We start from the raw sequence: 23,857 nt of genomic DNA on the forward strand, positions 1-23,857 counted from the left end.
CATGGGCCTGCCGTCTAGCCACCAGTAACAACGTAACATTTAAAAGACTTTATTACTAAAAAAGTTACTTTGTTACTTTTAACAGTTTAGTTTTTTTTTTTTTGATCATCACACAACTATCCATATTAATCTTTTTTCATTTTCTTGATTATTTAGGTCAGATTCTCACAGGCCACTTTACAGCATGACACTTGTCTCCAGTAGGTTACTGGTCATCTTTATCCTATTCCAGGCCTTTCGGTAGCCTTTTAGAGACATCTGGAGGAAAAAAAAGATAGTAAATCATTAGTCAAAACCCAGTTTCCATGAATGGTCAGCATGTTTATTAAAGGGGCATAGAATTGGGAGCCCAACCTCACTTCAGAGGCCATTTGGTACATGCCCCTCATTTTTCCAGAAGCCCAAAAGTGACTCACTCGTGCTCCCACAGGGAGGAGAGTACGCTGGGCCAGGCAGGGACTCAAACCCTGGTCCATCTTTGCTCCTCCCAAGCCTCTGATAATAGCCTTGTGGGATCTGTTTGCCAGAATTTCTTTCGCTGGTAGAAAATTCTGCCTGTGACTTACCCTTCAATGAGGAAATGAGACAGTTATCTGGCAAGCCCCCCCTGAGTGCCACCTGGCTGGGAGGAAACTCAGAAAGCAGGAGAAGCCCCAGCCTGTGGGCACTTCTACCCCTATCCAAGTGAGGTAGCCAGTGCCTCCCAGCGAGGATGGGGAGGTCTGCTTGCTCTAATGCTGGGGTCCTGGGGTACGGCCCGCCTGCCCTTCCCAGCCCTGTGCTCTCACAGCCAGGAACCCAAAGCACTCCGCAGATGCCGCAGTGACCTTTAGTCCAGCAAAAATCACCAAACTTTTCTCATTCCCTCTAGCGAGAGCATATTACTTCCATTGTATTCATTTCTTTTCAACTCATAAAGATCACAGATACTATTATGTTCAACAATGCATCTGTTTCATACTAAAAATCCTGGGGGTGGGGGAGTGGGGCAGCGAAAGTGGGAAAGAGCTTAAAAAAAGAAAAGCTGGAGCCTGCATCCAAATGCATGAAGGCACGTGTGAAATGTCATTAAAAATGGCAATGATGCCTTGGTGGAACTGGACTTTCACATATGAAGCAGAAACCGTTGGATACATTGCGCCTGCAAAGCAAAGCACTTAGACTGACAGGTGTTCTACATTTCATGAAAACAAAAAACCACTGAAAACATCCCCAGCACAGAGCCCCTCCGGGGCATCCAAAATGCCCCATCTCCAGCAATAGTGTCTGCGGGCTGGCCCTAGAGCGAAGGATCTCACCCTCTGGAGAACACAGCCCAAGGCCTCAAGCTCTCCCCAGAAAAAGCAAGGATCTGGCGGCTTCTTTTCTCCAAAGCCCAAGTAATCAAACATTTATTAAGCACCTACTGTGTCCTGGTTCTGTGCTAGGTGCTAGGAACCAGACACAAACTGAAATACTCCCTGCCCTCAAAAAGTTTCTGTTCTGTCCAGGGAGACAAGCACATCGCTAAATATACATAAAATAATATGTATAAGACAGATGCCAAACCAATACCAGGGGGCCTGGGGCAAGGGTATTGGGAATAAGGAGGGCAGGAAAGGTCTCATTCGGGAGCAGGTGCCTGAGCTGAGCGAGGAAGACTCTTAGAGGCTGAGGAGAGGAAGGACATGTGTTCAGACCTGGCGGGAAAGCCTAGGCACCAGCACAGGATGAGGAGGGGGCATGGGTGTGTATTTCTCCTTCTGAACAGCCTCTGGGGCCCATGAATGGGAGTGATATAAAATAAGATTGGACAAGCAGAGGCTTTAGAGCAGTCTACACTTGATCCTAGAGGTAATAGGGAGCCCCTGGAGTTTATGGAGGGAGGAAATGACCCAGCTAGACATGTGCTTTAGACATGGTGCGTGTGACAGGTGCAGGTAAAAGGTCATCTGGTCTTACCTCTGCTATTTCTACTTTCCTCTCCCATGTCTTAATGCTCTTTTCCAGCTCATAGTTGGTAACTTTCTCATGGACGTACATCATGACATGGGGCACTTTGTAAGTTGCTAGCCGCTTCCTCAACTTCTTATTCAAAGCTTCTGCTTTGGCTCGGTCCTAAGGCAGGAAGGGAGATACAAGAGAAATCTAGAGCTGCAGGGGCTGCTCCTCCTAGAGCAGCTACTGGCTCAAGCATTGCCCTGGAATATAGTATTTCCCTTTTAAATCTTCTGTTGTCTGTTTTTAAAAAAGGGAAAACTGAATCTGCAACCTGTGGACCAGTGAGTTTGACTTGGATTCTTGGCCAAATTCTAGAATGAATGACAGAGGACGGTTAGTGGCCATCTACAAAGGGAAATAGAGCTTATTCACAAGATGAGTCCTCATCAAGAACCCGTGGCACTAGGCCCATGTAGTTCCTTCTTTTTGGCAGGGTTTCTAAACAGATAAGAGGAGGCATGGAGTTTACAGAGAATTTAGCAATCATATGGAATCTCGTGTGATTCTTGTAGAAAAGATGGAAGGACGTGGGCTGCACAAGAGGAGCATGAGCTGGCCCCAAACTGAACAATCACTGGTCTAACATTGGCTTAGCAAGAGGCCTCCTGGAGAGTGCCCCAGAGGGCCTGTGCTCTGCCCTGCCTTGTAGTGTTTAACATCTTTGGCAAATACTTGATAAAAGACTTGGAGCGAGCGCTAATCACATTTATGATGACGCTGGAGGAGAGTGTCAGGATCCAAAAAGTCATTGGCAGGTTGAAAATCTGCTTGAATCTCACAGGATGAAATTTAATAAATGCAAAGGGCTCAGAAAACTCACCTCACCAGTAGCAGACCCTTGAGGCAAAGTCAGACTGCTGTTTGTTTGGAAAAGATGAAGAGGTTTCAGTGACCTGCAAGCACCAAGTGGGCAAGTAGGGTCATCAAGATGGCAGCAGAACAAGGAGAGAAAGGCTAAGCAACAGGCAGACAGCCACTTCCAGGACTGAAGAAACCAGATGTCTGCCATGTTCGGTCTGCACTGGTAAGGACACTTCTGGATCAGGGGGCTGTTTGAAGCACTAGTTTAGAAGGAACAGCCAGAGGAGCGCAGCCAGCGCAGTGACACATCTCCACATCATGCCACAGGAAGACTGGCTGAAGAAACTAGGAAGGCTTAGCCTGAAGAGGAGAGCACTTGCAAGCTGTCTTCAGATACAGGAAGAACTAGGAGAGGAATGAGGGTCTAGATTTTTGGACCCAAACAGCAGAATCAGGGACCACGGGTGGGAAGTTCTGAAGGCAGATTTTAAGTTGAGATCAGAAAAAAGACTTTATAACAATGAGGGCTGTCCATCAGGAGAACGGGTTGCTAGTGCGTGGAGGGAGGGGGTTGGTGTCCCCTCCTCAGAGGCTTTCTAGACATGCAGTGGACAGCCGCTTGTGGGGTAGGCTATAATGGGAGCTCTTCCAAGGACAGGCTGCATTTGATGGCTGCTGAAATGCAACTCTAAAAAAGTGTGATTCTGTGTTATACCTAGAGGCCATTTTAACTTTTGGAGACCTAAGGTTTCTTTTCATAATCTAGACAAAACATTTTTAGATCACAGGCTTAGAGCTGGAAGAAGACTCAGAAATCACTCAGTTCAACCTCATTTTACTTATGACAAAACTGAGGCCCAGAAAGTTGAGAGACTTGTCCAAGCTCACACAGATGACAAGAAGATGAGCTGGACTTGAACCCAACACCCAATCTAGGACTCTGCAGAGCACTCCACTGCTCTCAGGAGAACTGAGATGTACAACACCTAAGACACCGTCTTACCTCTTCTGCTTGTATGGTTTCCTTTTCAATTTTCTCCAGGATCTCCTTCCTCAGGGCGATCTCTTTTTCCATATAGGTGGTGGTATCTGTTGCTCGATGAAGCTTGCTCTGAAATAGGACAGTGCACCAAAATCAAGGAGCAAAGACCGTCTCCCCCAACTGTGGAGGAGATGGAAGGGGTTTTCCCTACTCCAGGGGCTTCCAGACAGTGAGGGGGGCCCCAGCCCGAGGGTCAGCCTGTGCTAAGAGGAGATGTCCTGACATCATGGGTCATACACCCAGCCTGCCCTGAAACCAAGCATGTAAAGTGACCAAAGACCTTGAAATGCCATTACCTGCCTCTTCTAAAACATAAAAACTTCATACAAATAAAACAAAAACTTTTCCATAAACCATAAACTTCATTAATTCAGATTCTGCTGACTTGGAATCTGGGAGAGTTCAGGTGCAGACGGGGCTAAAATTTCCCTTTGTACTATACAAAAAGCATGTCCTAGGAAAACTAATAACTGTAAACAAAAAGGTCCAACTAACAGGGAAAGCTGGGTGGCACTCCAGAGCACAGGACACCAGCCTGGAGTCCAGAGGAGCTGAGTTCAAGTCCAGCTTTACACGCTAACTAGTTGTATGACCCTGGGCATGTCACTTCATCTCTGGGTGCCTCAGTTTCCTCAACTGTAAACTAGGAATCATAATAGCACCAGGGTTGTTGCAAGGATCCAATAAGATCATATATATAAAGCATTTAGCACCATGCCTGCCACATAAGACAGTGCTATATAAAGCTTATTCTGTCCTCCTTTTGGGACAACAGGGCATTTAAGCACTTTAGAAATAATTGTTTATATGTAAGTGACCAGCTGATCACAAATCTATTTTTACATGTCTGTTAAAAACCAATCCCTCCCTTTGTCATTGTTTTATTAGGGTTGGTAGGATTATAGCCTATAAACAAATTATATTTTTTAAAAATATTCTTTGATTCAGATTTTTTTTTTACTAATCCATATGCAGTCTCCAACCCTAGTCTGAATTAATAAAATTTTACAGGACTATTTTGGGAAAACAGGACTAGATCCACGATTTCACTGGTGCAGGGAGCTGGAGGAAACTCCCTTGATGAATGCAGATGGGCATTTGCTCAGCCACCTACTGGTCTTCACGAACTGATGAAGTGGGCTGTGGAGGCCCACAGGCCAGAGGATCTGAGAAGCAGGCTTTGAAGACGGGTCTGCCTGACTACAAGCCAGCCCTCCATCCAACAAGCCATGCAGCCTGCCAGTTCTTTAGAACTTTAAATATTTTTTCAGGACAGCCAATATCTGGGATCATTTCGGAGCCCTGGGTTCAAGTTCCAGCTACGTGCTTTTGGCAAATTCCTTTTCCTCTCTAAGTTTCATTGTCCTCATTTGTAAAATGAGGGGGTGTGGATTCCATTCTAGCTCTGACCTTCTATGAATGTGGGAAAGAGCTATTCTGGCTAAAAATAGACCAAAGAACATAGCATAAGAGCAAGCACAGGCATAGTGTTTCCTTTTCTGGGGCTAAAAGGAATATTCTATGTATCTATTCTATCTATCTCTGGAGGCCACAAAGACCAGACAGTTCTGGTTTTGGTCAGACGGATCAGATTCTATAAAAGCCAAAGGGGGTCGCACAACTTAGATAGAAGATATCGCCACCGAAGTATCCCTCCAGTAATAATTAAGGAAACATCTCAGGAGCAAAATCCCTGCTGAATGCAAACCATCTTCGAACCCAGGAGCCTCAGTTCAGGTTCTCCTCACAGGATGTCCTATCTCAGGGCTCAGGCGAGGACATGAGGGTCCCACTGCGAGGTCAGAGGGCCAATTCTCTTAGACCACAAGGCAATCAGGTAATGGGGAAGATCAGCCCCACAAGACGTACGGATCACAAATGACAGAAACAACTAACACTGACTGGGCCAGTGGTTTGTTTCTAAATCTTCTCCTGCCAAAGAGAACATCCTTTATCTGTGGCCTTTCTTTTCCTCTCTTTCCCGCCACCTCGAGGTAATCTTCAGTCGCCCAGGGTCACCCCCTGATAATTCCATGAGGAAGGGCCCTGGGGCACTACTGCTAATCCTCCATCACTGTTTCCTTCACTCTCACCAACAGCTACAGTGTCATGGGTGCTGAGATGCTTAAGTTACAGGACAGAGACCTGGAAACACTGTGGGACTGGAGAGATCATAAGAGCAGCTGTCTACATTATAAAGGGTGAATCCATAGAATCTGAATTTGAATTCAGAATTTGAGGGTCTTCTCTCACTCTCTCCAATATCCACTATCTTCAAGGATGGTGTTACTGACACCAGTTACCATTTGTATGGACTGGCATGGCTGAAGGACACCATATTTGGGAAAGGACAAACATCTCTTCACACCATTTGCAGAAGATATTTCCAAGACTTAAGCTCTAGCTTCTGCTTACACAACATACACACGGAAGGTGGTCCTTTTCCTCCTGATTAGCAGATAATTATAAGGAAGGTGAGATGAATTTTAAGATGTCTTGCAATGAAGAGTAATAGAAAACCAGGCAGCCATGAACAAGAAGTGTTCTGTTACACTTTGCTGGCTCCAAAGGCCTCATTTACCCTTCACAGCTGCCCCAGGAGAGAGGAGGGGCAGGAATCATTATCTCCATTTAACAGGTAAAGAAACTGAGTTTCAGAGAAATTAAGCAGCTCATCCTGGTCCATTCTAGTGGTGCCCAAACAAAGCCCCAGCTGGATCTCTGAGGAGATCCACTAGACGACTCTGGGACGAATTAATCTAAGATGCTGCTGGTAACCAAAGTGGGCCAGCACAATAAATTCCTGTCATCCTTACTTTGTATAAGTTGAGAAAATGGAGAGCATTTCCTGCTGTAAGCTTGAGCTGTATCAGTTCTCGATTACGTTGATCAATATTCTCCAGAAACTGAACATTCTCTATCTTTAGCTGCTGAAAATCCACATCGTGGAGTGCCTCCCCAACCTCTTCCTTCTACAAGTCAGAAAAAAGAAATGGCTAGAGATCATTCTGGTGGGATGTCCATTATTCACAATTTGGTGAGTACATTAAATTATCAATATTTTCTTGGTGAATATAAGTAACCTTGGAAACACATTTGGTACAGTTATTTCTATCTTTGAAAGATCAGGAAAGAAAGTTCCTAAAATATACTGTGATAAAAAACCTATTTAAAATAAAATCTATTTTTATTGCTATCTTTTCCTTGTACATCATTTTTATTTCCAAATATGTTCCCTTCTTCCTCAAAAACAAATACCCCACGGGGTAACAAAGATTTAAAGAAAGAGGTAAAAAATCTATCAGGTAAAACCATGGAGGAAGGGGTGCAATTCTCAACTCCTGTTGGGAGCTGAGCTCCATTATTCTCACTCTAAGGCAGTTTGTTTCATTCTTATCTATTTATGTTATGACAGTTTTTACAGTATTACTATTACTATATTTTACAATATCACTATTATGAAAAGACTCTTATGTGATGCATTTCAGAGTCCTATTATAGTCCTGACTCACTGGATACTTTGAGTTCCACACTGGGACTGCATGATAGACATCCATACTCATGTTTTAGCCTCTCTACCAGGCTGTCATGATAACATCATGGGATTAATTGGGGAATCCCCCATCCCAGATCAGTGGGGCTGAGTAAGCCAGACTCTTCCCCTTCCCTGTCACTGAGGACCAGAGGAAAGACGACTGGTAATTAAGCAAGAAGGACTGCTCCTCTCTCTCTCTCTTCTTCCTAATGTGAGCCTTGGGCCTCCTGCCATCTCTCCCTTGGACCTGTAGGGAGGGTGCCCCTCGCACTGCCCAGGAGCAGTGAGGTGAGCTACACACACAAGGCAGTGAGGGCATGCACCTGTCCAGGTGAGCCTTGGACTGGCTCACAAGGCCCTAGAAACTGCCCAGATGACAGAATGTTGGTCCTAAGGTGGAGCCTGCTCATCCTTGGCAGCCAGCTTGTGAGCTCAGGAGGGCCAGAGTCACTGAGAAGCCTGGGACCCGGGACCCAGTGAAATGCAGTTCTCAGAAGGGATGATCAGAGACGGGAGGCTCCCCCACACATCCTTGGCTGGCCAGACAATGAGGACTTGGAGGTGGCTGCTCAATGACCTGCCTATTCATCAGCCTCCCCACTCTGCTGAGAGTCTCTCCTGCCCTCTAGGAAGATACAAGAGGAGGGACAGGTCACTGTTTCATGTTTTAAATATTAGTCAGTCCACACTTAAGAGTTTTTTGTGTTTAATGCATTGTGTGCATGTGGAGGTTTAATGCATTTAATGCATGGAAGAAATAAATAGCTTCATACTTTTGAGTAACTTTTCTAGAAGGGACTCTCTGATCTTTTAGGGGGAGACTTTGTGCATAAGCCAGATCTAACCTTGTTTAAGGAGGTTTTCCTGGAATAACTCCAAAGGGGGGCATTTTGAGATAGAGGGCGCAAAAAATCCCTGATCCCTCGCTTTGGGGCCAAGCGCCCCCAGGACTGAGCCCAATCTGCACAAAGCCAGGGTAGGAACCTCCGGGTGGTAAAGCAATACCCTGAGGCCACAGATTTTAGAGTAATCAATACATACAATACATATGTATGTATGCATACACATATATACACGCATACATATGTATAAACACATAATTTTTATAACTAACACCTCACTATGCTAATCCTTTGCTCTCCTAGGAATGTTTCTCAGCCCATTCAGACGCCCAAAGAAACAAAAGAACCCTATCTGAGACACTGCTATGTACCCCCATTACATACCTGTCTCAACTGCGTCAGAATTTTTTTCTTCTGGACTTTGAGAGAAAGGTTTTTCAAACGTAATTTATCCTTCAAAGCATCCTTTGGGGAAAAAAAAAGCACGGTTTTCCTTTTTTTCCCCCTTTCCCTTCTCCCCACAGAATCTTGAACTCAAATGTACCATGATACTCAGCCCCCTTTATTCTGAGATGTAGGTCATTCTATCCACATGGTTACAGTCAGACTTTTGGCCAAGAAAATCTATCTCAAATTCATTTTCAGGTTCCACCACATAGAAGACAGTCCTGCTTGAACTCAAGGTGAGGGGCTGTTGACCTAACCCTAAACCTAAATGCTGATCTGCTTGTGAGTCTTTAGAGCAAAAAGATTTTGGTTCTTCAGACACTTCCCTTCACCCTTCCTGACTTAGGTCTCCCAAGGCCCTCTTTTAACATTCTAGGAATCCATTTACTCCACACAGTAAGTACACAAAAAGCTCTGGATTCCCCGGGGTCTGCCCAGTTGAAGATAAATTTCCTGGTGTCAACTGGAAATGGGGTAAGGAAAAGACAAGAGCACAAAGAGCACTTACTTTGCCCAGCCATCCCCCATGTGGTTTTCAGGCCAAAAATTCAAAATCCACACACCTTTCTCAAAAAAAAAAAAAGTCTCATGTCTTTTAAAGAAATAAAAGCTACATTGCTGGGTTAGAGGTATCATATGAATAATAACTTAGGTTTATGAAGTATAAGCATGTTAGAACTGTGCGATGGAAAGATGGAATGGAACTTGGAGTTAGAAGAGGGGGCAGATCACACCCCTGCAGTAAGCCTCAGTTTCTTACTCTCTAAAATGGGATCTGGGAGCACCCATCGATCTCAGACTGGTTGTTGTCCATGGTGCTCATAATGTTTGGTGGTCACTCTGTCAGACAGGTATGTGTCTAGGTCACCAGGTCCTTGTGACTGCTTGCACACTCCTGTCTCTCCCCCCACTCCCAGGTTCCCCCCATTGAGCTCACCCTGCGAATATTCCGGTCCTCCAAATACTTCAGAACTCTCTGAGTGGCCACAGCACTACCACGCTTCCTGGATATCGTATTCAGAATATCCTTCTCAAAGTCCTGCACAGCCTTTTTTATGTCAGCCCAACGGATTTCAGCCTCTTCTACGATAGCCTAGAGAAAGTCAGGCCAGAGCGAAGAGATCTGAGGTTGGGAGCTCCTGGCTAGCTGCATATCGCTTCACTTCATGCATGCAGGCTCTGTGTGCCCCCGAGAAGGCCTGGTCAGTTGCTCCCTGACCTCGGCACTCCACCCAAGCTGTTTCCTGCCCTCACCTCCACCCCTGAGTATCAGTGATTCACTTAAAGTTTAAAAAAAAACAAAACCAACTCATGAATTGCCTACTATGTATAAGACAATCCTTTCACAAGTCAACTCAAGTACACTTCTCAGACAAAGCCTTTCCTAATATCTCCAAATATCAGCAGCCTAGATTCTTAAAGTATCTTGAATTTATCTACAAAGTACATGTCAAATCGCCCAGCAGAAGAATTCCCCAGACCTTTCTCCCTGTGGGAGCTTTCCCAAAATAACCTGGCTCCTGCCCTGGTGGTCATCACAATGGAGTTCTTATTAGCAAACAGGGCTGGGGCATCTCCCCCTTGTATTCTGGAGGTGATGGATGAAGATGAGCACAGCCCCTTGAGGCACATTCACCCCACTGGCTCTACCACAGCAGCATTTCAGAGCCACCATAAAAATAAGCATATGCCCAAATACTGAAAAAACCATGGAGAGCCTAAAAGCACTTAGACAGAAAGAGGTACAAACCGTGTGACTGGCCTAAAAGAAATGGAAGAATGCAGTTCTCAGTTTCTTCTTCTGAAGAAATCTGTGCTGGCAAGGGGAATACTGACTCCAGGTAACCTGGAGGGTCTCTTAAGAACAGGATACAAAGGACAACAGGTGGAGAATGGAAGAGATGAAGAGGGAGGGGGAAGGGAGCTGGCCCAAGTAAATAAAAATGGAGTCCATAGAAATATTAAAGGTCATGGTGAATTTTTTTGCAGGCTTAATGTTCTGGGGGAAAAAACAGGAAGTGGTTTCAGCCTATATGATAGTCCCTCAAGGTAGAGGTAGAGACAGGCAGCTAAATGATTAAATCAGGAAAACGAGTTCAAATCCATTTCCAGACCAGGTCACATAACCACTGCTTACCTCAGTTTCCTTATCTGTAAAATGGGAATCATAGCACCACCTCCCAGGTCTGTTGTGAGGACCAAATGAGATCATATTTGTAAAGTGTTTTGCAAACCAAAAGTAGTAAGTACATGAGCACTAGCTATCATTAGAAATGTTTAGAATACAAGTGTGTTGAAATAAAATCAGTCTCTAAAACAGGTGTATAATGAACCTTGTTAGTACATTGTTCACAATCTTGATTTCTTGTAGATCTCATCATATTGGATTAGTTGTAGCCATTTCTATTGGTAGGGAGTTAATACTTGGGAGTAGAACGTCCTAAAAGAGAGGATAAGTTAGGAAGAAAATCAGGTGATTGGTACTTGACAGTCTAGTGTTCCTTATTCACCAGGCTCTTGCGATGGGTGAAGATGAAGGAGCCACTCCAAGGAAGTGGCTTGCTAGCAGTAGCCCTCTCAAGAACCCCACATGGAGGACCTACATCTCCAAGGCAGCTGAAGAAACCAGAGACAACTTCACAAAGAGGGAGGGCAGGTGATAAGAGGTTATTTGTTAATAGGATCCAGAGTCTTTCTGGGAAAGGCTTTACCAAACCACTTTCTTGAGCGCTGCCTTCTAGAGCCCATGGATAACGTGGCCACCCTGCTCCCTACACTCAAAGGATGCCACCTCCCAAAGGTATCACCCTTTTCCCAGTCACCTTGAATATATTTTGACCCAGCCCTCTGTCCTTCCAAATCTCTTAAGTCACTGAATCCTGGCAATTCTTCCTTTGAAATTCTTGTTCATCTCTCCTATTCCCTTAACTTCTGCCCTAAATCCTTCCAAAACCTTCCTTTCTGCCTCTGCCCCTCAGACTTGCCTTTCATTTGGTGCATCTATACTAGGGGTGGGCCTGCAGCCTAGAGGCCACATGTAGCCCTCTAGGTCCTCAAGTGCAGCCCTTTGACAGAATCCAAACTTCACAGAACAAATTCCCTTCATAAAAGGATGTGTTCTACTAAACTTGACTCAGGCCAAAGGCCACACCCCAGGACCTAAAGGCCACACAGGGCCTCCAGGATCCCCACTGCTGGACACCTTGTTTTAACTGCTGCCTTTGTTCTCTCTCCCCTCTGCTCAAACCTATGATGTGCAGGCCCCAGCCTCCCTGTCTAATTTTATTCCTCCCACTCCAACTCCCCAATATGCTCTCCTTAAGTAGGCCAGTCTCCTCACTGTCCCAGGAACACACCCCACAGTCCATTCCTTTGTTCATATTCTTCTCTTTCCTGTGCCCTCTGCCTGGCCAGGGCCCAAGTCTCCCTCCTCTAGCATGCCTTCCCTGACCACCTGGGCCCTCATGGATTTTGCCCTTCCCTAAGCAACAATGTCTGCATCACACTAGTTACCATTTCGTTATAAACTGTACTGTGTTGTTCAGCATTGTTTCATGTGGGTCGGTCTGGTCTCTCTCACCAGGCTGTCTGTTTCTTGAAGGCAGAGATTACTTAGTGAGCGTTTGCTGAACAACTGGACCTGGTTTCCCCCAGAGGCCTGACTCACAAGATGGAATTCTCTCCCTCCAGTGCTCTGCCTCCTGGCCTCCTTCCAGATTCAGTTCAGATCCCATCTCATGCAGGAGGCCTTTCCTGGTCCCTCCTCTGCCCTGCTTGTCAGGGCCTTCCACCCAAATGATCCCTCATTCACACAGTATGCACCTTGTACATACAGAGTTGTTTGTATGTTGTCCCCCACCTTAGGCTGTGAGCTCCTAGGGGCTGAAGTCTGTTGCCTGCCTTTCTTTATATCCTCAGGGCTTAGCACAGCATACTGTAGGTGCTTAATAAATGCTTGCTGAAACATGACTAGTGAAAAACGTGTTTAATAGGAATGTATGTGTAGAACCCACTTAAGATTACATGCTCTCTTGGGGAGGGATGGAGAGAAAAACTTAAAACTTATGGAAGTGATTATTGAAAACTGACAACAAATAAATTAATAAATTTAGAAAAAAATAAAACCACATAAAATTTGAAAAAAGGCATTTGACTTGATAGAGCAAAATGAAGCCTTAAAAAAAAAAGAAAGTCTCTTCAAGCATGTTATAAGCATACAAAATTCTTTGATAAATGCAGTCACAGATAAAATTCTGTTCGATGACCCTGTGAGTTATTAAATTCAAACAAATCATAAAACAGGTGTGCTAACCAAACATGTTTACCACTTCATTGAAGAATGTTTTACATTCTCCCTAATTATTAAACTTTTAGTTGATAAAATGTCATTAAAAGAAAATAAATGAACAAATACTTGCTGATTAACAAATGGGTGCCAAATGAACGCTTGCAATGTCAGCTAATTGGTTAGTTAATTAGCAATGGTACAGAAGAAAACTGTACCAACTAGTCTGGGGAAGAGGGTACCTCGTGCCGCTGAAGTTCCCGCTCAGAATTTGCCCTCAGTTGCCTCGTTTCCTCTTTGATGTCTTCCAGCTCCCGCAGGGCCAGGTCACATTTCTGATCCACTGTGAGGACTACCAGACGATCTGTGGTTACCCGGGATTTGGATTTCCGCCTACCCCGAAACTGTAAGAAAGTCATGATATCATCAACCAGGAACCGGTCAAAGGAGCAGGTATATAAATGAGCAGCTGGATCCTGGAGTCCCCTGAGATGAAGACCAAAAATGGGAGCTCCAGCCCAGACTAAGAGGTAGAAGAAGTGCAATGGGTAAACACTGCCATGGCACTCTCCTGAGAAAAGTTCAGAAAAAGAAAAAGGCTGCGAAGCTCTGCCTGGACCAACTCTAAAGTCAGGCCCAGCGCCCTAGGCTTTCAGGCTTCAAAGGTAAACTGTATCTGGGCCCAGAATGCAGTTGCAACCTTTTCTAATGTCTCTCTTTCCCATCGTCCGTGTATTTGAGGTAATAGTGAGAAGTAGTACATACATGTGGAGGAGGGCTCTCTCCTATGGAAAGGACTTACCAGTAACTAAAAATATCCTCTTTCACGCCAATTGGGAAAGCAAAGGAAGGGAGACATGAAAGTCAGAGCAGAGAGAAAAAGACAAGGCAGCTTCTCAGGGGAAGCAGTGAGTTACAAAATAGACATAACATAGGAATGAAATGGTCCAGATGCCTCTTACTACAGTATGTACCTGGGTAAAGTCCGTTGTGACTTTAAAATCTGACATGCGTGGGAAGCGCTGATCTCGAGGCTCCAGCTTATTGTAATATTTCTCAAACATCTCAGTTTCGACCTTGAGAGAAGAGTTTCCATAGCTGCAAAAATGGTGGATGACTAAATAAATCTTGCTGTTCAGTTACTCGTGAGCCAGAAAAGGACCGGGTTCCGAATCTAACTTACTTAAAGAGCCACAAAATTCAGAGCCTGGCAGTCAGAGTCTGGCTTCTTACTAAGACGATAGGTTTCACCTTGAAATTTCTACTACGTCAAATGTAAATTTACCCAATGATCACATCTTTGCAATTACACACTTAGCACAACCTTCAGACATTTCCCCTGGTTTATATGGTTTTTCTCAGTTATTTTATTTCCAGCACCCAACAGATGGAATAATCTACTGGAAATTCATTATAAACAGAAGCAAGTTTGCAACAGATGGTTCTTACAAAGTTTGAGATGATGAACGCTATTCATCATGTGCCTGCCTGAATGATGGCTTTCTAACCTTCTCAAGGGCAAAGACACAAGGCTTATGCCAGTATTGGGAGTATTTCTACTGTGGTCCCGTGAGAGACAGTAGAATTTGTTACTTCAGTGGCAAAGACAGTTGTAAGGCTTCTAATTCGTACTGAGCACCTCTGTTAAGTATGGAGGGAGATACCAAGATAAAAAAGAAGGCACTACCTTGCCCCTGACCTCAAAAGAGTTCACAAACTAGGAACTGGAAAGAAAAAATAGGAAAAATCACTAGATTTTCTCCCACTATGGAATTTGGGGGATAGGGTAGGGGAATTGACATTTGACAGCTTCCCCCTAGCTCAGAAGCCCCAGAATATAATCACAAGGTGTTGTTAACAAGGTGTTCAAAGGTATCCTGATCCCTTTGTGAGGTGACCTTTCTCTGGCAGAATTAAAGGGAACAACTTCATCTGGACAAGCAAAAAGTTAAATCCCCTTTTGATGGCCTTCAATAGCTAATCCTTAAAGGCAGCAGCTCAATTGGAGGGAGTTCCAAGCCAGGAGCCAGAAGTGGGAGAGGAACAAGGCCCCTGAAAGGGAATCATTTTTTAGGAGGACCGAGTTTCTCTCTCAAACACATTCAAACACAAACTCTTCTCAAACACATTGCTGTGAAGTGGAGCCGCTTGACAGGAAGGAGAAACTGAATTCAGAAGAAAGCAGAGAGCATGCTGAAGAAAAACACAGACAAAGGGAGGCCATCTCATGAGAAAGAAGCAACTTCGTAGAATAAAATCCCTGGGAACAGAGAAGAATGCTAGCTATGAAGAAAGAGCAACCCCAACTTTAACTCCAGCTGAGCAACCCATCCAGCAGAGACAGTGCACCCAAAAGGAAGTGAATGAGACATACACAAAGACAGAAGGGACTTCTGGGTCCTGCAATAGTACCCACAGTGGTAAGCTGCTTGCCATATACATAACACATAATACTAGACATCATGTACCTCACTACCACTACCCTCTGAGTTTGAGCTCATTCTTCCAGTGACACTATGTGAGGGTGAATGTGCCCAGGTTTATGCAGGGATGTTTTGTAGCTCCTGTTTCTTACAATGCCACTTACTTACGACATAATACTAGGACGACTTACTACATTTACTTACTATGCCATTTTAGTAAATGCCTTTACTAAGAGTTAATTGTGTCTACTGGTTGAATGTTAATGGGAAACATACCAGTAGGAGGTCATCAGCTACAGTGTTAAAAGTACAAACCCACAGGGTTACATCAGGAACCTGGGGACCCAGCCCTCAAGTTTGAATGAAAGTTGGAGTACCCCAGAAGTTGTACACTAAAAATAGAAACTCAAATCTTCTTTCTTCAACTACCCATTACTTTGCCAGGGTTCCTACATTCTGATCTGGACTGTGCATCCCACACTGTTCTTTCTGTTCTAGCTTTACTTCCTACCTTTCATAGTCTTCAACCTACAGACCAGGTGTCCTTAACGTGGGGTCCATGGGCAGATTTTTGGGTGTCTGTGAACTTGGATGAGAAAAATATTACATTTTTATATCTTCACTGACCTGTAAATGAAACTTAGCATCTCTTTCAATTATTTAAAAACATTATTCTGATAATTTCTTTCTCATGTTTCATCAGACTGCCATCAGGATCTATAATACAGAAGAAAGCTAAAAACCCCCACTGCAGTAAAACATTTCAAAAAGCTCTGTCCTCTACCCTTAGATCCTTTGCTCCCTTGTACTTTCATTTTCCCTAAACTAATAATCCCCACTTCTAGATCACCCCCTACCTCACAGTTGCCAAGCGCTACTAGAATAAGTCTTGCAACTGTTTCCTGCATCCCCTTCTAATTCGTTTTCTAACCTCATTTGGGTCCTTACCACTTCATGGCAATCTCTGTATTATTTCCCACCGTATTCCCTTACAGCTGTTCTTCTAAACATTCTCTCTCTCCTTAAGGTTTCAGCTCTACTCCCACCTGCCATTCCTGGCAGAGAAACACACAGCTTATTTTATGGATGTAATAGGGCATAATCAGTTCTTCTGTCTGCCTCTGGCCAACCATGGCCATGACTCAGTATTAAAGGGTTCTGGCACTGTGGGGATGGTGAAACAATCCCTTTATTCACTGAGAGGCAGGAAGAGCTACAGATCTTTGGGGACTGCCTCACCATCCCCAAGTCTTTCAGTTGAGTCAGCACTCATGACTGGCCAGAAGTAGGCAGAACAGCTCTATGTATGCCTTGTTACCCTAAGTCTGTAGATGCCCATTATCTCCTACCCTGCTTACCTCAAAACTTGAACTGTTCCCTCCTTCTCTCCATTCTAAAAGAGATAAAGTACTCTTTCCTATTTGCCAAGGCTAATTTATTCTACTTCCATCCTTAATCTCAACCTCCCAACTCATATACATGTCTCTTGTGGGACCTTGCTCCACCAATCCTTTCCTTTCCCTAATTTCCAGTCCCTTCTCCTCTGCCTAAAAACACCTTTTCTTTTATCCTGCCAGACCTTATACTATCCTCTTTTATCTTTCCTTCTTTTATAGGATAAATTTCTAGAAAGAATAATCTATACTAGTTAACTGTCTCTATTTTCCACCATCCACTTAATGTTTAATCCCCTGAGATCTGGCTTCCATTCCCATCACTTTATTGTAATAACTTTTCCAAAGTTACCAGTGACTTTTTAAAAAAAACTTGTTTTTCAAACTGCTATCTTCTGTTTTACACTTATGTTCCCTAATGTATCCCTTCCCTTTCTCCATTACTTTCTCAGAAAGCCATTCTTAAAACAAAGAATAACTATTCAGCAAAACTCACATATCAAGAAAGTCTGGCTTTATCTGCAATGTTGCACATCCACAGTCCTCCCACGTCTTTGCAGAAAAAGAGGTGCAGCAGTGAAAAAACCAGGGCAGAAGACCAAGACCAAAGGGGAGCTAGCAAGTTCAGTCACTCTGAACCTGCAGAACCTGACAGTGGGTTAACAGTGACTGAGTCCAGCAACAGTCTACGGAAACTCAACCCACATAAGTCAATGGACCCAAAACTGGATCAGAAACATGTATAACTCAGAACAGAAGGGCAGTGAAAAGACTTCTCCCTAAATTATGCCACTTTGGAAGCACTGGAAACCTGCAGGCCCCTAGACTGAGCTGTGAAAGCAACAAATGTTCGAGCCAGGTGTCCCCTCAGAAGTGAGCAGAGCTCAAAATTAACATAAAGTCCAAAGTCAAGAAGGAATATGGAAAAAGGAGAAAATACAAAAAGAACCTGACCATAAAGAACTACTATAGTAACAGCTTAAGACACACAGAAGCAATCACTCGAAAACATCAACAAGCAAAGCCTCAGAGAAAAATGCAGATTTTGGACAAAAGCCCAATAAGAATTTCTAGAAAAGCTAAAACAAGACCTAAAGAAAAGATTTTTAAGGGAGCAAAAAAATTAGGAAGGAGGAGAAAATGTGATACAAGAGTATGTGATAAATGTGGTAAGACTGGTAAAGGGAAAAAATGGAAAAAGAAATGAGAGCTATGCAAAAAAAAAAAAGTCACGGAAAGACAACTAACATTACTGAAGAAAATTTCTCCCTAAATATCATAACTGGCCAAATGGAAGCTAATGACTCCATCAAACATCAAGAAATAATCAACTTCCCTATTTCTTTTGATGATTGACCATCCTCGTATCCAACTGAAATCATCTTTGGCTCCTCTCTTCCTTATTTGCTCCTCCCCCAACACTCCAAAATGCTTTTTGGCTTGGAAATTTGGTTATCATTGAAAGACTTCACTGAAGTACATATCTCTTCAAATTTTTAAAGGTCCAAATGCTTCTTAACCATCTGTCTTTTGTCTTCATACAACACTTTTGCTGGGCAGAGAATTCTGAGTGTGTGGTCCACAGTACATATCAGCACAAAATGGACTTATGAGTTCATCATTTAGAACTTTCTGATGGAGTCTGAAATCCACCTAAAACTTAGCAGATATGTCTTCAGTGTTACTCAAGGCTCAGAGTGAGGAAGTGACTTGCTCGTGGTCACTACTAGAACATCTGTTAGCAGCAGGGATATAAACCCAAATTTTCCTTGCCCAGTTCCAGCATTCTCACCATACTACCTTTCACGGTTTATGCCACAATCAATGGCAAAGCTCCGACCTCCAGGATTCCTCTTGAATCTGTTGTACGCTCTATAATTACAATGCCGCCACCACACGGGTAGGCTTCCACCTTCTGGAAGAAGAACCGAATTGCCCTTAAAGCAAGTCAAGAAACAATTAACTGCTCTGCTTTGACTAGAGAGAGAGCTCCAGCAGATGTCTGAGTAGCTGAAGTCCTCCGCACTGCTATACCCTGCCTCCGATCCAGGCTTGTATTCTGTTTTCCAAGTTGTTCATTCATTTCCTCTTCCTACCCAGGTGATCAATAGTTCATCATCTTGGATTTTCTCACCTTGGTATATACTCTTAATAGAGAATGCTACACTTCACCACTACCACCCTTTACTGAGTTTCTTTCTCTACCAGAGACATTCCAGGCATGGGTCTCACTCCATCAAACCACCATGACATCTAACAGGTGAAATTTGCCTCCTTCTGTTAGGACCCCTATTTAATGTGATTCACTTTAGCATGTATTTATTACGTACCTACTATGTATTAGGGACTATGCTGGGTGCTGAGGATGCAAAGACAAAAACTAAATAGTTCCTGACCTCAAGGAGCTTACATGGGGGGAGCAATAATATATAACACATAAGTAAATAGGAAAATACATAAAGTATTTTCATGGGAGAGGAATGTGGGCATTAACAATGAGAAGAATCCGAAATGGCTTCTTAAAGAGATGGCACTTGAAGCAAGCAGGATTAGGGATTCCAAAGAGACAGAGAGGAAGAGAGTATCCCAGGAATAGGGGACACCCTGTGAGAGGAAACATTAATGGGAGATGGAATGCTGTATAAGAGAATAGCAAACAAGCTAATCAGGCTGGAATGCAGAATAAATAAGTGGGAACTGGTATGAAATCATCCTAGAAGGCAGTTGATTAGTTGGAGCCAGATTATAAAGGTTTTAAATGTCAACTAGAAGGATTATCTATTTTATTCAAGGCCACAGGGAACCACTGAACTTCTTGAACAGGGAAATGACATGGTCGAACCTGGGTTTTAAGAATATCAATCTGATGGTTAACATGACAAAAAAAGAAAAATGACAAATGCTAGAGAAGATGTGGGAAAATTGAAACACTCATGCATTGTGGGTGGAGTTGTGAACTAATCCAACCATTCTGGAGAGCAATTTGGAATTACACCCAAAAGGTTGTAAAACTGTGTATACCCTTTGACCCAGCAATACCACTTCTAGGTCTGTATCCCAAAGAGATCATAAAAGTGGGAAAAGAACTCACATATACAAAACTATTTATAGCAGCTCTTTCTGTGGCGGATGTCCATCAACTGGGGAATGGCTGCACAAGTTGTGGCATATGAATTTAATGGAATACTATTGTGCTGTAAAAAGTGATGAGCAAGCAAACTTCAGAAAAACCTGGGAAGGTTTATATGAACAGATGCTGAGTGACATGAGCAGAACCCGACGAACACTGTACACAGTAACATCCACACTGACTGACTTTGATGGACTTAGTCCTTCTCAGCAATGCAGGGCTCTAAGACAACTCCAAAAGACTCATGATGGAAAATGTCATCCACATCCAGAGAAAGAACTATGGAATCTGAATGTGGATGGAAGCATATTATCTGCTCTCCTTTTCTTTTGTTGTCTTGTTTCTTTTTTCTTCTGGTTCCCCCATTAATTCAAATTCTTCTTTACATCATGACTAATGTAAAAATATGTTTAATATGAATGCATAAGTAGAGCCTATAACAGATTGCATGCAGTCCTGGGGAGGGAGAAGAAGGGGGAGAAAATTTGAAACCCAAAATCTTATGGAAGTGATTGTTGAAAACTAAAAATAAATTAATCAGAACACATACAAGAATGTCAATTTGAATACCTAGTTAAAATTCCTTAGCCTGTTGATGTTTGTCCATAGGAAAGCAACCAATAGAAAGGAAGAGATTAAAGATAAATGAGAGGGGGGATAAGAGAGAGGTCAATCTGCTAGAGAAGATGGGATGGAATGGGCTCACTTGTGACTCCAATGAGGAGTTCTGCCTTGGCAAGGAGAGTCAAAGGAGGAGGAAGTGTAATGTGAGATAAACAGGAGGGGAGAAGAGGGAGCTCTCAGTGAATGGACTCATTTTTTTCAGTGAAATATAAGAGGCAAGAATTTCAGTAGGGAGCTGAGAAAGAGGGCAGCTAGGAGGTTTGAAAAAGTTTGGGAAAAAACCCCACCGTGGTGAGGGGTACAGTGAGCCGCTAGGAAGGTATGAAAGGATTGCCTTGCTGCAGTGAAGGAGAGGTTGAGATTATGAAACATAATTGGTAATGGACCTATTCAGCACAATTTCATGGTTTTCTTTGACTTTATTCATCTGCATGTATATAAAAGCAAAAGCTGCAGAGAGTAGGAGCAATTCAATGCCAAGGCTTATCAGGGCTAGATACTCAATCGTGTTGGGTAGATGAGTTTACAGATGATACTTCTACATTTTATTCTAGTTTTGACTGCTCATCATCACCGGCAAATCCACTGTAATCTCTGATTGAGGTTCCTTGGCTTATTAATTGCCCTTCTTCTTGAAGCTGGCAATTACAGTGTTGACTTGATGTGTCTAAGAGAGCTGAATCTTGCATTCTTCCCTTTTCTGATGCTGGGGTTTCTATTTGCAGACTGTTGCTTATTTTTGTGAACTCAAATTTTTTTTAAACAATTTCCTTGAATATAACTTATTTTTCCTCATTTCCATTCCCCTTATAATTTTTTACTTTCTTCTTTTATTTGTTCTTGTGATTTTTAACCATCCAGGCTGAAAAGGAATCCCTAGAAGTAGGGAGTCCCCACATTAATGAAGTCATAGAACCACATGAGAGTTACATAGCCATTCCAAGACACCTCTCCGGGTATCCCATTTGTGGGATTACTTTAGACTCTGGCCCTTCACTGTATTTCCTGTTTTGGTTGATTTTCCTTTGCTTATGTGGATCTTTAGCCATTTTTCTTCTCCTTGGTGATTTCTTTTGCTGAGGGGTACATGAGGGGCCTGCACCCTTTCAACTTCTCCAATTTCAGCTCCAATGCCATGTCTTCCAGAAAGCTTTCCAGAAGGAAGCTCTCCCTTCTCTGCAGCCCTTTCCACCATTCTTCTTCACTGTTCTTTTACAAAAAATAAGATGCATTTCTCTAGTATTCTCACCATTTCAAGGTAGTTTCACATGCATTGTTACATTTGATTCACACAAAACTGATTCACTATGTGAGGTAGGCAAATATTATCCTCATTTTACAGATGAGGAATGGGAAATTCAGGCCTAGAGGAAAGGTGACTTGCCAGCTGAAGTCACACTAGCTGAAAGGCATTTCATGAGAGAGCAGGGTCTATAATCCAAGTCTCTCTTCAACCCTAATCCAACCACCACACACAGCTTCTCTTCAGACTTACCATCTCTTATGATTATCTTATGACGTGTCTCATAATTTTCATCAGAAGCAAGGAGGAGTTTTGGACTCAGAACCAGAACTAGGTTTGAGTCCCAGCTTCAAGGCTGGCATGAGAGCCTGGGCTCTCATTTCACCCCAAGAGCCTGTAAAATAGAGGCAGCAGTACTTGTATGCCACTGAACCCTTCATTTCCCTTAAATGGGGCTAATGCTCCTTACTGCCTGTCTCCAAAGGTTAGGATGTGGAAGGCATCCCACTGTTTTCAGCACTCTATAAATGGGAGATAGTATGATGCACAGAGCCCATCACATTCTGCTTGTATGTGTCTGAGCTCCCCTACCCCTCCACCCCTCCTGTCACTGTAAGTTCCAAGAAGGCAGGAACCATTCTTTATTCATTTCTATATCCTCACATTGCTTGGCACAATGCCATGCATATAAACATCTGGTGAGTGATTATCAACGTAAAGAACTGTACATGCTTCCTTATATTTTCACATAGCTTTTTAATCTGAAAACCCAGCACTCCAACTTTAGAAACAATTAGACATGTCCAACGTTTAGGATCATAGAGATGAAAGGAAAAGTGAGGTTTTAAGAGATAAGGGGCCTTGCATAAGGCCTCTCTGCAAGTGACCTTCAAACATCCTTCAAACTCAGTTCCCATGACTTAAAATCTATTTGTTTCAACCATGCCAGGAGTACAGGCATTGGAAGTTTCTCTTAAGGCTGCAATCACAAATTCAATAAATACTCAGGTAGTTACAAATTAAAGCACAAAAGTGAAGGCAATATTGATTTTATTATTATTAATCAAAGATATCACCATACATTTTAACACATGTATCTTGCTCTTCCTTCCTATATATTTTATGATTCAGTTACTAAGGTAAATGCATTATAAACTATTTTAGAAAATCTGGCTTATTCTCTAAAACTGTTCCTTTGCATTTGTTACATGAGACAAACAGTTTCCCCACATTTAAGAGGTTGTGTAAAACAGACAGGGCAGGAAATTGGCTCCAAATGGACTTGTGACCTTGACTTTGTACTTGCTATTCAGATAGTATACAACTTCTCAGGCTTAAACAATTGTTTCTCACGCTAACAACAATTAAGAGGCTTTTTAGAGACTTGAATACCAGAACCACAGCCATTTTTACTCTTCATATCAACAAATGAAAGTTTCTAAATTATCTAAATTCAAAATAATCCTTATGTTAAAGGTGTTCAATTAATATTAAATGAAATCATTAAAATTAATGAAAATGATTATTCCCTTAGAAACCTTTATTTCTTAATTTTTCCCAAAGCACTTATTCATATACAAAGACTCTTAATACATATTAATTCAACTTTAACATAAGATGCCTTTCATTTTTTTCAATCCTTTTTTAAAGATGTTAAAGTTTCACAAGCTCAATAAAAGAAAAATTCAATTTAAGAGCTAGACAATCTGAATGATCATGGAATCCAAACCTTCACCTTACTTTTAGGGAAGATGAAGCAACGGGAAGTAAAATGCCCGGCCCAACGGCCCCAACCTATAAAATACCAGGAAATGGATTCCAACTTAGGCCCTCTCCTCCAAATTTAATGCCCTTTTGATTGTACTGTAATGTTGAGGTATGTACCATGATGCCTACCTTACCACCACCCCAACTCTGAGAAGGGGGAGCTTTTCTAGACTAGCATCTTAGAAGACTTCATGGGCTTTCATTTGGAGGGGAAAGACTTGGGGAACACTGCATGAAAGGGAAGGGGTCAGGCAAGAGCTGCAGTCTCTGAGCTCATGAGACAGCCAGGTAAACATGAGCGGGACTGAGAGCCTTGGGCTTGGGGGTCAGGATCTTAAAGGCAG

The 23,857-nt window shown here is 42.9% G+C and overlaps 1 protein-coding gene across 2 annotated transcripts in view; it reads right to left on the reverse strand.

The window, feature by feature from the left end:
- Positions 1–33: 33 nt before the first annotated feature.
- The window catches only part of CFAP263 (cilia and flagella associated protein 263), a 29,518-nt gene continuing 5,694 nt past the window's right edge, over positions 34–23,857 (reverse strand). The window contains exons 2-9 of one of the 2 annotated variants that reach the window (XM_072636661.1): positions 13,907–14,030; positions 13,175–13,336; positions 9,585–9,740; positions 8,585–8,665; positions 6,640–6,795; positions 3,785–3,892; positions 1,942–2,097; positions 34–258 (exon numbers count right to left, since the gene is read on the reverse strand). In XM_072636661.1, coding sequence (XP_072492762.1) covers positions 178–258; positions 1,942–2,097; positions 3,785–3,892; positions 6,640–6,795; positions 8,585–8,665; positions 9,585–9,740; positions 13,175–13,336; positions 13,907–14,030 — 1,024 coding nt within the window. In that variant the 3' untranslated portion in view covers positions 34–177. The remainder of the gene's footprint in view (positions 259–1,941; positions 2,098–3,784; positions 3,893–6,639; positions 6,796–8,584; positions 8,666–9,584; positions 9,741–13,174; positions 13,337–13,906; positions 14,031–23,857) is intronic. The other variant, XM_072636662.1, reaches the window with a different exon arrangement.

The sequence above is a fragment of the Notamacropus eugenii genome, chromosome 1 (assembly GCF_028372415.1).
Source record: "Notamacropus eugenii isolate mMacEug1 chromosome 1, mMacEug1.pri_v2, whole genome shotgun sequence".
In the NCBI taxonomy this organism is placed as follows: Eukaryota; Metazoa; Chordata; class Mammalia; order Diprotodontia; family Macropodidae; genus Notamacropus; species Notamacropus eugenii.